The sequence below is a fragment of the Dreissena polymorpha genome, chromosome 14, assembly GCF_020536995.1.
Source record: "Dreissena polymorpha isolate Duluth1 chromosome 14, UMN_Dpol_1.0, whole genome shotgun sequence".
Taxonomy (NCBI): Eukaryota; Metazoa; Mollusca; class Bivalvia; order Myida; family Dreissenidae; genus Dreissena; species Dreissena polymorpha.
The window spans coordinates 48,256,823-48,274,559 of NC_068368.1; the positions used below are offsets into that span (position 1 = coordinate 48,256,823).

Genomic DNA, 17,737 nt, shown 5'->3' on the forward strand with positions numbered 1-17,737 from the left:
CCACAGAGCTGTACTCAAGTGTTGATCTGACTAACGCTAAATAAGCTGTTTTTCTACAGGTGATCGGGCAGTGTTTGAGGTTTCTACGTATGAATCCTAGGGTACAGTTAGCTTTCTTGACTATTTTATTGATGTGGGTGTCCCAGTTTAAGTTGGAGGATATTGTGACGCCTAGGTATGGATTTTCTTCGACCTGTTGAAGGATGTGTTTATCTAGTTCATAGAAGTGAGATGATCTGTTGTAAATGCTCAGAATGTAACATTTTTTGGCATTGAAATGCATTCCCCATGTAGATGCCCAGATTTCCAACGCTTTCAGGTCGTCTTGATGAGCTTTGTGGTCTTGTATGAATCGTATGGGCCTGTACAAGAGGCAATCGTCTGCGAACAGTCGTACTTGTGACTTAACTGTGTCAGGAAGGTCATTTATGTGGCACAAAAACAAGAGGGGGCCGAGGACGGTTCCTTGAAGTACTCCCGAGTCAACATTGGCGGTTGTTGATTTCTCCCCGTCTAGGACAACTTGCATGTTGCGATTGGTGAGGAAGTCTCTAAGCCATGTATTCAGTGGGCCATCGATGCCATAACCGGAAAGTTTATTTAGGAGCTTCTCGTGTGAGACGGTGTCAAACGCTTTCGAGAAATCGAGTATGGCCATGTCTATTTGGCTTCCCTTGTCGTAGTTAATTAGGAGGTCATGGATGGTTGTTATAAGTTGCGTTTCACAGGAATAGCCAGATCTAAAGCCGTGGTTGAGTGAAGAAAGTATTTTGTTCTGTTCTAGGTGGTTAAGTATATGTTTGCAGATTATGTGTTCGAGAAGTTTACATGATATTGAAGTTAGAGATACAGGTCTATAATTCTCTGCCAGGTGAACATCTCCTTTCTTGAAGACAGGGGCGATGTTTTTTCATTCCGCCAGTCACTTAGTAGCGTCCCTTGGTCCAGTGATTTCTGGAAGATATATTGCATGGCTGGGGCTAGTTCAGCTGCACAGTTCTTGAGAACAATGGTTGGGATACTGTCTGGGCCTCTAGCTTTGGAAATGTTCAAATCAGCAAGTAATTTCTTTACGCCTTCCTGTGTTATGTGTAGTGGGGGTATTGATCTTGTTTTCTTGTTAAGATTGGGTAACACCCTATCTTTATCTTCTTTAGTGAAAACTGAGCTGAATTGGTCTATTTGAGAAAGGTTTTATGAGAAAGCCTGCATCTGGAGAATGTAAATTTTCTTAGAAGTTCTAAGGCATGTTTTTTATTCCAGTTTCAAAAAATGACATGTTCTGGCTGTCGGGCACTGTCTGGGAGACCCTGTGACACCGTCGTCCACGGTCTGGGAGTGTCAAGCACCGTCAGGGACTGTCTAGGAGAGCTCTTGGCAACAGTGGACGACGTTGCCAAGAGGTCTCCTTGCCCGTTTCAGACTGTACTAGACACTCCCAGACAGTCTACAACGGTGCCAAGAGGTCTCACAGACAATCTCCGACGGTGTCAGACACTCCCAGACAGTCTACGACGGTGCCAAGAGGTCTTCCAGACAGTCTCCGATGGTGCCAGACTTTCCCAGACAGTCTTCGACGGTGCCAAGAGGAGGTCTCCCAGACAGTCTTGATGCTGCCTGACACTCCCAGACAGTCTACGACGGTGCCAAGAGGTCTCCCAGACAGTCTCCGATGGTGCAAGACACTCTCAGACAGTCTACGACGGTACCAAGAGGGCTCCCAGACAGTCTCAGACGGTGCCAGACACTCCTAGACAGTCTACGACGGTGCCAAGCGGTCTCCCAGACAGTCTCCGATGGTGCCAGACACTCCCAGATAGTCAACGACGGTACCAAGAGGTCTCCCAGACAGTATCCGATGGTGCTAGACACTCAAAGACAGTCTACGACGATGCTAAGAGCTCCTCCAGACAGTCTCCGATGGTGCCAGACACTCCCAGTCTATGACGGTGCCAAAAGTTCTCCCAGACAGTCTCCGATGATGCCAGACATTCCTAGACAGTCTACGACGATGCCATGAGGTCTTCCAGACAGTCTCCGATGGTGCCATACACTCTCAGACAGTCTACGATGGTGTCAAGAGGCCTTGCAGACAGTATTAGACGATGCAAGACACTCCCAGGCAGTATACGACGGTGCCAAGAGGTCTCCCAGACATTCTCGGATGGTGCAAGACACTCCCAGACAGTCTACGATGGTGCCAAGAGTTCTCCCAGACAGTTTCCGATGGTGCCAGACACTCTCAGACAGTCTACGACGGTACCAAGAGGTCTCCCAGACATTCTCAGACGGTGCCAGACACTCCCAGACAGTGGACAACGTTGTAAAGAGGTCTCTTAGACAGTATCCGACTGTGCCAGACACTCCCAGACAGTGGACGACGTTGCCAAGAGGTATCTTAGACAGTATCCGACTGTGCCAGACACTCCCAGACAGTGGACGACGTTGCCAAGAGGTCTCATAGACAGTCCTGACGGTGCTTGACAATCCCAGACCGTGGACGACGGTGTCACAGGTTCTCCCAGACAATGTCCGACTGTGCCAGACACTCCCAAACAGCGGACGACGTTGCCAAGAGGTCTCCTTTCAGGCGGTTCTAGACACTCCCAGACAGTCTACGACGGTACCAAGAGGTTTCCCAGACAGTCTCAGACGGTGCCAGACCCTCCCAGACAGTCTACGACGGTGCCAAGAGTTATCCCAGACAGTCTGCGATGGTGCCAGACACTCCCAGACAGTCTACGATGGTGCCAAGAGGTCTGCCAGACAGTCTCAGACGGTGCCAGACACTCCCAGACAGATAACGACGGTGTCAAGAGGTTTCCCAGAAGTCTCCGATGGTGCCAGACACTCCCAGACAGTCTACGACGGTGCCAAGAGGTCTCCCAGACAGTCTCCGATGGTGCCAGACACTTCCAGACAGTCTACGACGGTGCCAAGAGGTCAATTTCACTGTTACTAAAAAGTAATTACTTGAGTCTTGACGTGGGTATGTATGGGTAGCTTATATGAACTTAGAAATTGACCACTTCTAGTTCAACTGAGCCTTAGGAGCTCAATTTCAGCTAATGGAGTCAGGCAGTGTCTATAATCATCTGTAGTAGATCGTAAACGTTTTGCGTTTTTGTCTCAATGCTACAGTTTTGGGCTATTTTCAATGATCAGTGTGTAAAAATTGACGACACCTAAGACTATTTTAAATCTGTGTCACTTCTTTTCCAAAAATAAGATCTGTGGGTAAAATCTGTATTTGTTTAAAACAACAACACTATTGTTTCCTATACATAAGTCATATTCGTGGCTCAATATTGATCCAACTTGGCTCGAATGTTATTGATGACAATATTAAGGCCATATTAGTATTTGCTTCAAATGAGGTCTAAAATGTCAAGTTCTAAACAACCTTATAAACAATCTTAACGCCTCGATTGTTACCTAATTAAGCTGAAACTTCATCTTACATTTCTGATGACATTTTTTGTATAAGATATGTGATTTATACATTGTTCCTCAATGCATGCGTCCTAAGCCTCTTTCATCGTCTTCCTTACCGCCGTGTTCGCTCCTTTGGTAATTTTCCTTAGAGACCAGGCTGATGTACTTCTCATGGCTCAGTTCTCTTCTTTTGTCACATAGGTTCATGATTTCGGTCTTCGCACATGGCTTGTTCTTCTTTTTCTCTCTTGCAAGCGCTTCTTGGATCGATGACAGTATGACATACATTTTATGGTGTTGAATATGCCGTTAATGTTATTGTCTAAGATGTGCAGGGCAGCAAACTTGCTTACATTCTGTGCTTGAAATTCGTCTGCTATCACTGGATCTTTTAATTTCTCCGAGTCAAATATAACGCGAGGGTTATTCGTGATGCGCTTGTTCTTTAACTTCAGCTTGATGGTGATGAGCACTAAGTCATGGTCACTGCCGATGTCTGCGCTAGGAAATGGTCTAGTGTTCGCCTTGTTGATGCTAGACTTGATCCGTTGCGGCGCCAGTATGAAATCGATCTGGTTGTGTACTTGCCCGTTTGGAGCATGCCAGGTCGCTGTTCTGGACGGTTTGTGTGGGTACAGCGTGATGGCCAGTGTGAGTTGGTGGCTTCTGGCGAACTCAAGAAGTCTCAAACCTCTGTCTTTGGCCTATCCTAAGCCAAATCTACCTACTGTCACTGACCAATATAATAAGGCTAAAACGAATATGTAATTTTGCTATAATGTTTATCACTGAACACGAAACGTTTGTTTCCTAACTTCGGTTTTTACACCAATCACACAAACTGCTCTCCAGATATATATAACTCCGGACAAAGAGTTACAGACATCAGCCAGGGTCCATTATTTACAGGAACATATTGAGGCCAGTTTAACGTGCGCGTTTTTCTTGTCCGGTATCTATCTTTCATTCTTAAAACAGATACTTTACTACCTGTTTGTATAAGAATCCGTACAACGACCGATCTAGTTTAACAGACTTACCGATATACAATATTCATGGAAATGGAGAAAGAGCTTATTGTGAGTTCTGAATGCTTATATGAATATTGATAAAATCACTTTCACATTTCTGTATCAATAGTGATATGAGTTCTGACCGCTCATATTCATATTGGCAAAATCTCGTTCCTATTTCTGGAAATATTATATATCATGGTGCTTCTGATGTACTATAAGAACAGACATATTGATAAAAATGCATCTACATGTACTTTCTTTGCGAAATAAGCATTGGGTATAATATCGCTCACTTTTCTTATGTCGTCTTTCAAAACGCAAGATGCGAGCATACAAACAAGCAAGACGTTCCGGCAGTCCTGCAGACTGGACCAGGTATGCCAAACTCAAAGCCTCAACACAAAGGGAAATTAGATCTGCCTACGAACGCTACATGAAATGTATGGCAACATAAAGCCAAGCCAAGCCGACAAACCTAAACGCTTTTGGAGCTATGTCAAGGACAGGAAACACGATACAATCGGAGTCGCACCACTGAACAATCAAGATGGGTGAATCAACAGTAACAGCAAAAGTAAAGCAGAAATCCTAAACATACAATTTCAATCAGTATTCACCAGTGAGAACTTTTCATCGATGCCTGACCAAGCCCCCATTCCACAATGAATGACATCCTTTTTAGTACTTCTGGGGTTCAAAACAACTATCTCAGCTAAAATTTCGTAAAGCATCAGGACCAGAAAACATCAGCCCTGCCTTACTCAGACTAGCCGTTGACGAATTAGCACCAATCCCAACCAGGCTATACCAATTCTCCCATGACCTTGGCACTGTTCCCCAAGATTGGAGAGATGCACATGTCGCTATCTTCAAGAAGGGAGAAAGACACTTACCGTCCAATTACAGACCAGTCTCTCTTACATTAGTGGTCTCAAAGATTATGGAGCATATCATACATAGCTCAGTCATGCGGTTTTACATCAGCACAACATTCTTCACGACTGCCAACACGGCTTCCGTTGCAAACGTTCGTGCGAAACACAGCTAATCGAGACAATACCATCAATCAAAACCAAGCTGAAAGGCAGAAACCAGGTCGATGTGATCCAACTTGATTTCGCCAAGGCGTTCGATAAAGTCCCCCACCAACGCCTCATGCATAAACTAAACTACTACGGAATCAGAGGTAATACAGCCAGATTGATCCAGTCGTTCCTCAGCTACCGGAAACAGAAGGTTCTGCTAGATGGAGAGATGTCGTCAGAGAAAGACGTTCTATCTGGCGTCCCCCAAGGTACAGTGCCTACTTCTCCGAGAAATCAGAAACCAACAAGATGCTGACTGCCTCCAGAAAGACCCTACTGCGCTTGAAGAGTGGGGGGAAAATGGCACATGACATTTCATCCGGACAAGTGTACTGTCATCAGGGTATCCTCTCATAGAAGAAGTGTGATTAACACCATATATACACTCTCCATGACCAAGTCTTGCTGACCACAGACAACAGTAAGTACATAGGTGTCACTTTAAGTGAAGATTTGAGCTGGCAGAAGCATGTACCGGTAGACATCACAACTACCAAAGATAACAGAGCCCTGGGATTTATTCGACGCAACCTTGGCGTTTGCAGCAGAGGTCAAGAGCACTGCCTACACAGCTCTGGTCAGACCAACACTTGAGTACTCATCCACAGTATGGGATCCCAAACCTCAAGCCAAGGCCCAGATACACAAACTGGAACAGGTCTTATGCAAAGCTGCGAGATTTGTGAATTCTGCCTACACTGACCGTACGCCAGGATGCGTCACAAAGATGGTTCAAGACTTGGGCTGGCAGGCAATCCAACATCGACGCTACCTAGAAAGACTGTCAATGCTCTTCAGAATCCATCATCACTTGGTAGAAGTCTCTGGGGCAGCACAAGCACACCATCTTTAAGACAGAAGAACCAGGGGCTCACACTGCTTCAGTCAGAAATTGGAAACATCCACCACCTACAGGGCCTCCTTCTTCCCACGCATCATTAGCGATTGGAACCGTCTCCCAACTCGGACCACCGACTGCACAACGAAAGTGGCGTTCCAAGCCAGCCACTAGACCATTGTCATCTTGTAAATAGTTTTAACCAGCACCACACTTTACAACTATTTTATCGGGAAAGCACAGAGTTTTACACAGGGTTTCCGACATTCCAATATGGATTTCAACCCTTACACTGGATGATGATGATGATGATGAGGATGGTAATGATGATGATGATGATGATGATGATGATGATGATGATGATGATGATGATGATGATGATGATGATGATGATGATGATTATGATAATAATGATGATGATGAAAGTAAAATTTTGAAGAACAATGCGGTTTTATGTTAGTTTATACTAAATCCAATTCTTATAGATTCCCGTTACGAAATGACCGACTTCCATGGCATTTGTGTTGCCTTTTTTTCAGATTGTGCCAGCCTAGTATCAATCTGAAAAAGAACATGTCATTTTTTGAAACTGGAATAAAAAAACATGCCTTAGAACTTCTAAGAAAATTTACATTCTCCAGATGCAGGCTTTCTCATAAAACCTTTCTCAAATAGACCAATTCAGCTCAGTTTTCACTAAAGAAGATAAAGATGGGGTGTTACCCAATCTTAACAAGAAAACAAGATCAATACCCCCACTACACATAACAGAGGAAGGCGTAAAGAAATTACTTGCTGATTTGAACATTTCCAAAGCTAGAGGCCCAGACAGTATTCCAACCATTGTTCTCAAGAACTGTGCAGCTGAACTAGCCCCAGCCATGCAATATATCTTCCAGAAATCACTGGACCAAGGGACGCTACTAAGTGACTGGCGGAATGCAAAAACATCGCCCCTGTCTTCAAGAAAGGAGATGTTCACCTGGCAGAGAATTATAGACCTGTATCTCTAACTTCAATATCATGTAAACTTCTCGAACACATAATCTGCAAACATATACTAAACCACCTAGAACAGAACAAAATACTTACTTCACTCAACCTTGGCTTTAGATCTGGCTATTCCTGTGAAACGCAACTTATTACAACCATCCATGACCTCCTAATTAACTACGACAAGGGAAGCCAAATAGACATGGCCATACTCGATTTCTCAAAAGCGTTTGACACCGTCTCACACGAGAAGCTCCTAAATAAACTTTCCGGTTATGGCATCGATGGCCCACTGAATACATGGCTTAGAGACTTCCTCACCAATCGCAACATGCAAGTTGTCCTAGACGGGGAGAAATCCACAACCGCCCATGTTGACTCGGGAGTACTTCAAGGAACCGTCCTCGGCCCCCTCTTGTTTTTGTGCCACATAAATGACCTTCCTGACACAGTTAAGTCACAAGTACGACTGTTCGCAGACGATTGCCTCTTGTGCAGGCCCATACGATCCATACAAGACCACATAGCTCATCAAGACGACCTGAAAGCGTTGGAAATCTGGGCATCTTCATGGGGAATGCATTTCAATGCCAAAAATGTTACATTCTGAGCATTTACAACAGATCATCTCACTTCTATGAACTAGATAAACACATCCTTCAACAGGTCGAAGAAAATCCATACCTAGGCGTCACAATATCCTCCAACTTAAACTGGGACACCCACATCAATAAAATAGTCAAGAAAGCTAACTGTACCCTAGGATTCATACGTAGAAACCTCAAACACTGCCCGATTACCTGTAGAAAAACAGCTTATTTAGCGTTAGTCAGATCAACACTTGAGTACAGCTCTGTGGTATGGGATCCACATCTAGCAAAACATATTGACAAGATCGAGTGCATCCAGAGACAAGCGGCTAGATTCATCACAAAGGATTACCGCTCGTGGGACGAAGGCTGTGTATCGTCAATGTTGAAAGCACTGGAACTCCAAAGCCTACAGGACAGACGAAAGACCAATCGACTCACCTTCCTGTACAAAGTTGTCGGGGGGAAGATGCCAGCCTTACCTTGTCATGACATATTCACACCAGCAAGAAATAAACGAAACGTTAAACCTAAACCATTTTATGACTATCAAGCTGCAAACATCCTAGAAAACCAAATGACAAATAATACAAAGTGCTTTAAAACTTTTGTGTGTAAAACCGAACAATTGAAAAACTCCTTCTTTCCCAGAACTGTATTAGACTGGAACAAACTTAGTGACAGTGTTGTGTGCGCGGCTTCCGTCAACAGTTTTAGGACTGCGCTGCTTAATCCACAGTTGGACTAGTCTCTCTCCCGTTGCGACCTACGCCTTACAAGGCCCTGCAACGTATCCATTCAGATTCAGATTCAGAGGTTTTAGCAGTTATTTAAAAACAACATAGTACAGTCGATTGGTGTATAACGGATAGCTAAGGACTTCGAGTCTCATTTTAACGTAAACACCATGCATTCAGTAATTAAACCATTAAACCTAGATAGACACATGTCTTTCCTATTGAAACATGCCAGCGGTTTTAAATTTCCGAAAAATATTTTTTGTTTACAGCGCGAATTTCATGGTACACTGATTCAGCCATTACCGGATCCCTCAGGTCTTTATCGGATTACATGCGTATCGTGTTATTTCTTGAAATTTGACACAGCATCTGTAAAAAATAATTGCAATATCTGTACATTTCCAGAAAGGAAATTCATTTCTGTGTTTAATAAGACCAAATTCATGGAAATCGCTGCACAATTGATGAAGTAATTGCTGTTCAAAGCGATGGGTCATTTTGAGTTGAATCTATATATAGATTTGATAGCGGAAAATATGTTTTCAGAGAAATCGATTTTTAGTTATGATTTGATTGTTTTTCATTAAAAATGATGTTTTTGCTTATTAATTTCATAGCCACACGCTTACCACATGGACAACTTCAATTGAGTTTATATTTATTTTGAGACAATCCCCACATTCCTGAATATGGGTCACCACATGCCCGTTATTCACTAAATCCCGAGTTGCAGCTTTCATGCTTATTTTATATGGTACGCATCAATTTAGTTTCTGAGCATTCTTACTTTTGTAAAGGACACATAATACTAAAATATTACATCAATGAACATTATGTTTACCAAACAAAATCTGCAAAATTCAAGAAACCATTCGTCTGCACTTTTCCTGTCGTCACAAAAACGGTGCGTACATAACGTGACCTTGTTTTGCTTTCGAAAAAAGAAACAGTTGTAAACATTGATACACATCAACAAAAACATGAATCGACTTAACAATGATAGGCTTTTTGTATTCAATTAATAGAAAACTATAAATCTTAACATAAATGAAAGTATTTTGCAAAAAACGATTAAGCTATCCGTTACTCACTAAAATCCGCTCTACACCAATCGACTGTACTTCTATAAACGCATCCATAACGTTTATCTTTGAACGTAGTTCCTAAAGAAATGCACCAACATGTTGCAGATGCACATAGGATCCAAAAAATAACAACAAACGGCATGTGGGTGATTGCTTATTGGCTTTTTAAAAAAACAGACAAAAAAGAGAAACTCTTCAGAAGAAGGGACAGGAGACGGATAAACAATGGTTTAGTGGAATGAAACCTATAGTCCTAACCGCGAAAAACGAATCAGGAAATTCTCGTTCATATTTAATACAGAGACAACAATATGGCAACCACCATTAATTTCACGTAATTAAACCTTTGAAATGGAACCTCATGATATAAGATCGCTTAAAAGTGAGTAGCTATTAAGCATTTTAATCGGCGCATTATTGTTGTAAGTAGATAGTTTTCGGACAAGGGAGACATTCGGATAAGAATGTGAAACATTTTCCTGTATTACTTTGTGGTAACATTTATTACTCTTATTTTTCGGACACTTAAAAATAATGAAAATAAATGTGTCCTAAAATTTCGATACCGAAAATATACAAAAATTACAGGTGTCCGAAAATTTAGAGAAAAAATTAAATGTCCGAAAATTATAATTATATTGAAATAAAAGCAATAAATCAATGCACGATAGTGTTTCGACTTTGAAATAAATACAACTTCACAGCTTTGCTAACTCTAGCCATTATTAGGCAAGGCATTGAAAATGTCGAATGGGCAGAATATCACAAATTCAACAAAAGTGCAAATTACAAACTACAAAGTCATTATTGTTTGAAATTTATAAACCTATATATAAAATTGTAGCTAAGTATCATCTGCAAACGTTGGCCAAAAAAAATTGGCCTCATTTCAACCTTTTAAGAATAAAAAAGTAACAAATCAGACGAAATCGACAGTTTTTGCTAGGCAAGACAAAAACCCACACTCCTATCTGACCATAACACTTCGTGTAAATTACACTTCGTGTAAATGTGTGCTTACAAACAATACTATCACAATTGATTGCTTTAAGTACCGGACCTGTTGCGGGGATCATAGATTGATTGATTTTGTTGCATGCATACATTATGATCCCTAATCCTTTAAACCAGTAATTGATCGGCTAAATCTTTATTACAGAATATCAAACAAAGAAAAGAGAGGCTGAGAGGAGGGCTGATGTTCAAGATGAAGCCAACTATTGTACTTTAGTTGCAACACTGTACGAAAAGTATGGTATGTATATCAAGATCCTGGTTAGACCACATCATTTAACAATGATTTAAAAATAAGAATGAGCCTAAGCATGAACTCTGTCCCTTCCTTTATCCCAGAAGTCTCTAACTTGATCGGGCTTGCTAGCTATCTTAGTTCACTGAACTGAAATCCAGGAATTGTGGGTTATATCCATACATGCCATACGTCCCCGATTGTCCGGGACAGTCCCGGAAATGAAGAACTTGTCCTGCTGTCCCGGAAATCTGTCAAATGTCCCGGAATTTACAAAATCCATAAATACATGTACCTTATCTTATGCTTAACTGCACCTCGAATCTGTGTATATCTGCAGCGTCTCCATGACAATGCCTACCCGAATAGGCAGACTACGCTACGTGTCAAAATCGATCAATTAACAGGGGTCCTGTTATCATATCGATTGTCTCATGTTCGCTGTCAAACCGAAAAGGCGGCATAGTTTAATGTGGTTGTGAATTGACTTAAATCTACTACGTCATTATTTCCCGCTACGTAAGGGCAAAGGATAGTTGTTCACACATCTGAAGTCGAACAACGCTGAGTTAAAAAATTAAAAGCAGTTTATGTTCGCACGTTTAACCGACAAAGAAGTTGAGTAAAAAAAGTAAGCATATAAAAACGTCATCCTTACTAGGTTTATTATTGTCTTGTTCTAAACCCCCCATAAACATAACGTTAAAAATAATAAGTGAATTTGAATTGCGTTCGCCATGTCAAAACGCCCAGCAGATACTGTTTTGTTGTATTTGTTTTATTGTGATTGGTTGTATGTATTGTGAATTGATTTGAGTTGACGATTTAACGGTACTGTATTGTTGTATTTTTTATTATATAAATGTTATAAATGAATAAAGGCGGATCAACAACTACGCGTTACACATCGGTGCGAAACAAAAAAAAACGTACCAAAAATGCATATGTCTATAAATATCGCTACATTTTATACATGTCCCGGAAAATCTGCAAAAGTCCAGGACAATTTAACTCAATGTCCCGGAATTGGTCTGAAAAATTATGGAATGTATGGTTATATCCCCGCCAGGCCGCATAACTGGTCAGTGGATTGGGGAATGAAATCCTTTCTTCCCTTATCGTTTCCCAACCTCTGATATAAGCAGAGCAGTTGTCAGCTGCTCACATATGTAGTTATTCTTAGTTCTGGCTATCTCAGGAAAAAAAGAGAGTTGATTTACTGACAGCCCTGACATGCTGTTTAAAATGCTGAAATATTCAAGTAAACAACAACACCTTTTTTGGGCAGGTCAATATGAGGAGGCATTGGATGAGTATGAGAGGGCACTGCAGTTGTCTGAGGGGCTTGGTAAACAGAAGGACATTGCCTTAGCCTGTCGTCTGCTCGGGGAGTGTCACTGCAAACGGGGTGACCTGGACACAGCCCTGAGGCTGCATCAGAGATACCTGGACCTGGCAATGTAAGATTCTATGCAGTTGTTTCGTGTTGGAACTTCCAGAGCAGGCTTTCACCAGGACCTTTAAGCCTGAATGTCAATATAAAAAAAAATTACCTAAATTTCCAAATATAATTTATGCTTGCTTGTTTTAGCTCTTCAGAAATGTAGAAATTAAATTATAGGACACATCCAATTACCGTACATTCGCGCCCATAAGTCTACCTCGGCCATAAGTCGAGGTAGATAATGTGGCTAGAAAAACTTGGTTTTTTGCCTTGACTTTGCCATAAGTCGGGGGTAAATTTCCTCAATATTGTGGACATGTTTAAGTGACGTTTTAGTCATAGTTCTGAGGGCTTTTGTACTGGCAGTTGACATTTTTTTGGATATTAATAATAAGAATATATTTAAAACGAAACATTCAAGGTTTAAATTTATTATCACGAAAAATATATTCTATTTTTCAAAGTCATTATAACGTATCATTGATTATTTCGAACTTAATATATATTTCACAAATCAAAATTAGTATCCCATTTAACGTAATAACTTTCAGCGTTTATACAATGATCAGATATTTTTGTATTCAAATGTAAGTGCTATTGATGTGAAAATATGGTAAAATCTTGAATGAAGAAATTCGTTATATGGTCAAAATAATTGTAATTTGCTCTCAAATAATCAACAACGCTTTCGCCATTATGCGTGAAACACGTGAATTTACCAACACTCGCATCGCTTGCTATTCGACTGTTATATACATATTCGTAAATCACGAGATACCTCAGGAATATTTTCTGCATTCTGGAAAAGCGTCTTATCTTATTATACTTAGCAGATCAGGGCTCAACATTAATGGTTGTCCTATTGCCCCTGGCAAGTAAAAGTTGTGTCCGGGCAAGTTATTTTATAATCTAGTTGTCCTCCCGGGCAAGTGCAAAAAAGAACAAGGAGCATTGAATTTAGATTTTAATTATACTTTAAATGCTGTAATCATTTTGTTAAATCTGCAAAAATAAAAAAGGTTTAGTGGTGTATCATTTTGATCTTCATTAAAAAATATGAGGTTTACAGTTCATGTGATATTTCAAGATAGGGCAAGTGGCTTTACGTTCAGGGCAAGTAGGTTTTCTAAGTACTTGCCCGGCATGGCAAGTTGGTTTTTAGGTTTATGTTGAGCCCTGCAGATAATCGAAAGTAATTGTGTATTTAATATGTCCAATTACACTTTTTAATAATCCAGGGTGATGCATTAATTGTGGGACAGTTGTGAATAAATCAACGAAACCACACCTTCATGCAATAAAAAAATATACCATGTGAAGTTGAACAATAGCGATTGGTTAAAGGCCTGTCCAACGATAGAGTAATTATTTTTGATTGGTCAGAAGTAGTTTGTAGCAGAACCGTTGTGCATATCATTAACGGATAACTATTTTAGGCGTGATGCAATAAAGACAAATGATCGAAAGGACTACACTTTACACTTTGATCTTATTCAAAAGGCCGAGAAGCGATAATTGTTGGCATAAAGACACTTGCACCTGTTGACAGTTTGTATTTACAAGGATAAACTTTAAATGGGTACAAATGTCAGCAGTCGATTTTTAACCAGGTTTTCCGAAGGAAAAAACTGGTTATTAGATTGGCGAATGCGGGCGGGCTGGCTGGCTGGCGGGCTGGCTGGCTGGCGGGCTGGCTGGCGGGCTGGCGGGCTGGCGGAATAAGCTTGTCCGGGCCATAACTATGTCGTTCATTGTCAGATTTTATAATCATTTGGCACATTTGTTCACCATCATTGGACGGTGTGTCACGCGAAATAATTACGTCGATATCTCCAAGGTCAAGGTCACACTTTGAGTTCAAAGGTCAAAAATGGCCATAAATGAGCTTGTCCGAGCCATAACTATGTCGTTCATCGTCAGATTTTAAAATCATTTGGCACATTTGTTCACCATCATTGGACGGTGTGTCGCGCGAAATAATTACGTCGATATCTCCAAGGTCAAGGTCACACTTTGAGTTCAAAGGTCAAAAATGGCCATAAATGAGCTTGTCCTGGCCATAACTATGTCATTCATTGTGAGATTTTAAAATCATTTGGCACATTTGTTAACCATCATGGGACGGTGTGTCCCACGAAAGAATCACGTCAATATCTCCAATGTCAAGGTCGCCACGACTAAAAATAGATTTAAAAAAAAAAAAAACTTACAAAGGGGGTTAATTTTTTGTGGTCATTTCAAAAGTTCAGTTTGAGTTTTCTCCCTTTATCAGATTTTTTTTTCACAATGAAAACCTGGTTTTGTGACAATTTTGTCCCTTGTCTATTCATGTTCTTAGCAGACAACGGACGATGTATCAATAGACAAATTGCATAATGTATAATTTTCGCCACTTTACCGTATGTCACAAATGTTTAATATTTTGGAAGTTATTTTTAAATGTTTTTATTTGGACTTATTACGAAGGTTAATGAATTAAAAACCAATGTAAACATGAGTATTTTGTTATCAGCGGACATTTAAGTAAAAGACGAGTAGGCCTTACCGTAAACAGTCATCATTCCTCCGCTTCGGAGATTAATTACTTTTAAAAAAACGGCACAGAAATATGTTTTTTTATTTAGTACCTCATCCATAAGTTGAGTTGACTTTTTAAGTCAATTTTCAGAGCGTTTTTAGGTCGACTCATGGCCGCAAATTTACGGTAAGAAAAAAAATCAAACTATGGATCCTTACCATGGACCTAAACAAAATCCTGCAGAGACTTACCCTTGTATATAGCATCATCTATTCTGATTCTGGTGAAGAGGATAACTCTGGATAGGTCGCTGTGGCGCCATGGATATGGCGTTCATCTAGCGACTGTTGGGATCACGGGTTTGATACCAACTGTGGGATCTTTAAATCTACACCAAACACAGAGTACTGGTTCTTCCCAAGGAAACGAACTCGATAGCGTTACCTGGTTTCTGTAAGCTTTCGATTACATCACGCTAAAATAAATTGGTTTATACTATAGAAGATAATATGTAATGATTGAGAGCTTTGATTGCTAAAACATGGAAGCAGGTTTTAAGGTATCCTTATTATCATCTTCCTGGTTAGTTTGTAGATGCATCATCTTACTTCTGGTATCAATTGGTTTCCACTGGTTTCTCTGCTTTTTACGGGTTTCTATTGACATCTAAGGGTGCCCATTGATTTCCAGTGGTTTCAATTGATTTCCACTTATTTCCATTGATTTCCATTGATTTCCAATTGTGTCTGTTTGTTTCCATTGATTTCCTCTGGTTTCCATTGATTAACACTGGTTTCCAATGATATCCACTGGTTTCCAATGATATCCTCTGGTTTCCATTGATTTTCACTAGCTTTTATTGATTTCCACTGTTTTCATGGATTGCCACTGGTTTTTAGCTCACCTGAGCGCAATGTGCTCATGGTGAGCTTTTCTGATCGCCTTTTGTCTGTTGTCCGTTGTGTGGCGTCAACATTTGCCTTGTTAACACTCTAGAGGTCACATTTATTGTCCAATCTTCATGAAATTTGGCCAGAAGATTGGTCTCAATAATATCTTGGATGAGTTCGAAAATGGTAACGTTTGCTTGAAAAGTATGGCTGCCAGGGTCCAGGGGGCGGGGCATTTTTCCTAATATGGCTATATATTGCTTTAGTAAAACCTTATTAACACTCTAGAGGCCACATTTATTGTCCGATCATCATGAAACTTGGTCAGATGATTTGCCTCAATGATATCTTGGATGAGTTCGAAAATGGTTCCGGTTGGTGGAAAAAACATGGCCGCCAAGTGGTTGTGGCATTTTTCCTTATATAGTTATAGTAAAACCTTGTTAACACTCTAGAAGCCATAATTATTGTCCGATCATCGTGAAACATTGTCAGAAGATTTGTCCCAATGGTATCTTGGACAAGTTCGAAAATGGTTCCAGTTGCTTGAAAAATATGGCCACCAGGGGGCTGGGTGTTTTTCCTTATATGGATTCTTGAGTCTTCATGAAACTTTGTCAGAATATTTGTTTAAATGATATCTTGGATGTGTATGAAAATGGTTCTGGTCTGATTTCCACTGGTTTCCATTGATCGTCGCTGGTCTCCATTGATTGCCACTGGTTTCTATTGATTTCCACTGTTTCCATTGATCGTCGCTGGTCTCCATTGATTGCCACTGGTTTACATTGATTTCCACTGGTTTACATTGATTTCCACTTTTCTTGATTGCCATTGGTTTCCATTGTTTTTCACTGGTTTCTATTGATTGCCACTGGTTTATATTGATTGTCACTGGTTTCTATTGATTTCAACTCGTTTACATTGATTTCCTCTGTTTTTCATTTATTTCCTCTGGTTTCCTTGGATTGCTACTGGTCTTTATTGATTCCCACTGGTTTCTGTTGATTTTAACTGGTTTCCATTGATTTCCTCTGATTTCATTTGATTTCCATTGGTTTGCAGTGATGAAGGGGACAAGGTAGAGCAACAAAGGGCCCTGACCACTATAGGCAACACGTATAGGTCGAGACATGAGGCAGCAACAAGCAAACAAAAATTGGTAAGACACAATTCTAGTCCATTAAAAAAAAACACAAATATAGGTAATTAGTCGCTACAAAATTGGTATTTTTTATGGCTAACATATGCATGTATATAGTTAAAAGCTGTGACAGGAATGTTAACAAATCAAATTCCCAGTATTTCCCACCATACAAATTATTTCCTTACACACACAAAAAATAAAGTTTTTTAAGAATACCAAGTCTATAGTCAAACTAAAAACTTAATTGTTATTAGTGTGTTATGTAGATTTATTTTAGTATTTGTATGTGCAGTTTACCATCTCAACAAACAGGTTGAGCTGGAGAAGGCCAAATCTGCGTTTACAGAGAGCCTACAGCTGTGTGAGGAACTGAAGGGCAGCATCAAGGCTGCAGAGTACAGTGACATGAAGGGGAGGCTACTCTATAATATTGGTACTGTCATGTTAGATAGAGGGATCCAGGATTTGCCACAAAACTTTTAAACTCATGCCCATCTATTTTTATGTCCCCCCACCTCGATAGTGGGGGACATATTGTTTTTGCCCTGTCTGTTTGTTTGTTTGTTTGTGTGTTTGCGTCAAACTTTAACATTGCCATAACTTTTGCAATATTGAAGCTAGCAACTTCATCTTTGGCATGCATGTGTATCTCATGGAGCTGCACATTTTGAGTGGTGAAAGGTCAAGGTCATATTTCAAGGTCAAAG

General features: G+C 40.5%; 1 protein-coding gene across 3 annotated transcripts in view; it reads left to right on the forward strand.

Moving 5' to 3' along the window:
* The first annotated feature begins 10,008 nt into the window (after nt 1-10,008).
* The window catches only part of LOC127857529 (tonsoku-like protein), a 42,229-nt gene continuing 34,500 nt past the window's right edge, over nt 10,009-17,737 (forward strand). For 2 of the 3 annotated variants that reach the window (XM_052393941.1, XM_052393942.1), the window contains exons 1-5: nt 10,010-10,164; nt 10,942-11,037; nt 12,320-12,491; nt 16,949-17,045; nt 17,343-17,463. In XM_052393941.1, coding sequence (XP_052249901.1) covers nt 10,134-10,164; nt 10,942-11,037; nt 12,320-12,491; nt 16,949-17,045; nt 17,343-17,463 — 517 coding nt within the window. In that variant the 5' untranslated portion in view covers nt 10,010-10,133. Of the gene's footprint in view, nt 10,165-10,941; nt 11,038-12,319; nt 12,492-16,948; nt 17,046-17,342; nt 17,464-17,737 lie in introns of all 3 variants that reach the window. The other variant, XR_008038402.1, reaches the window with a different exon arrangement.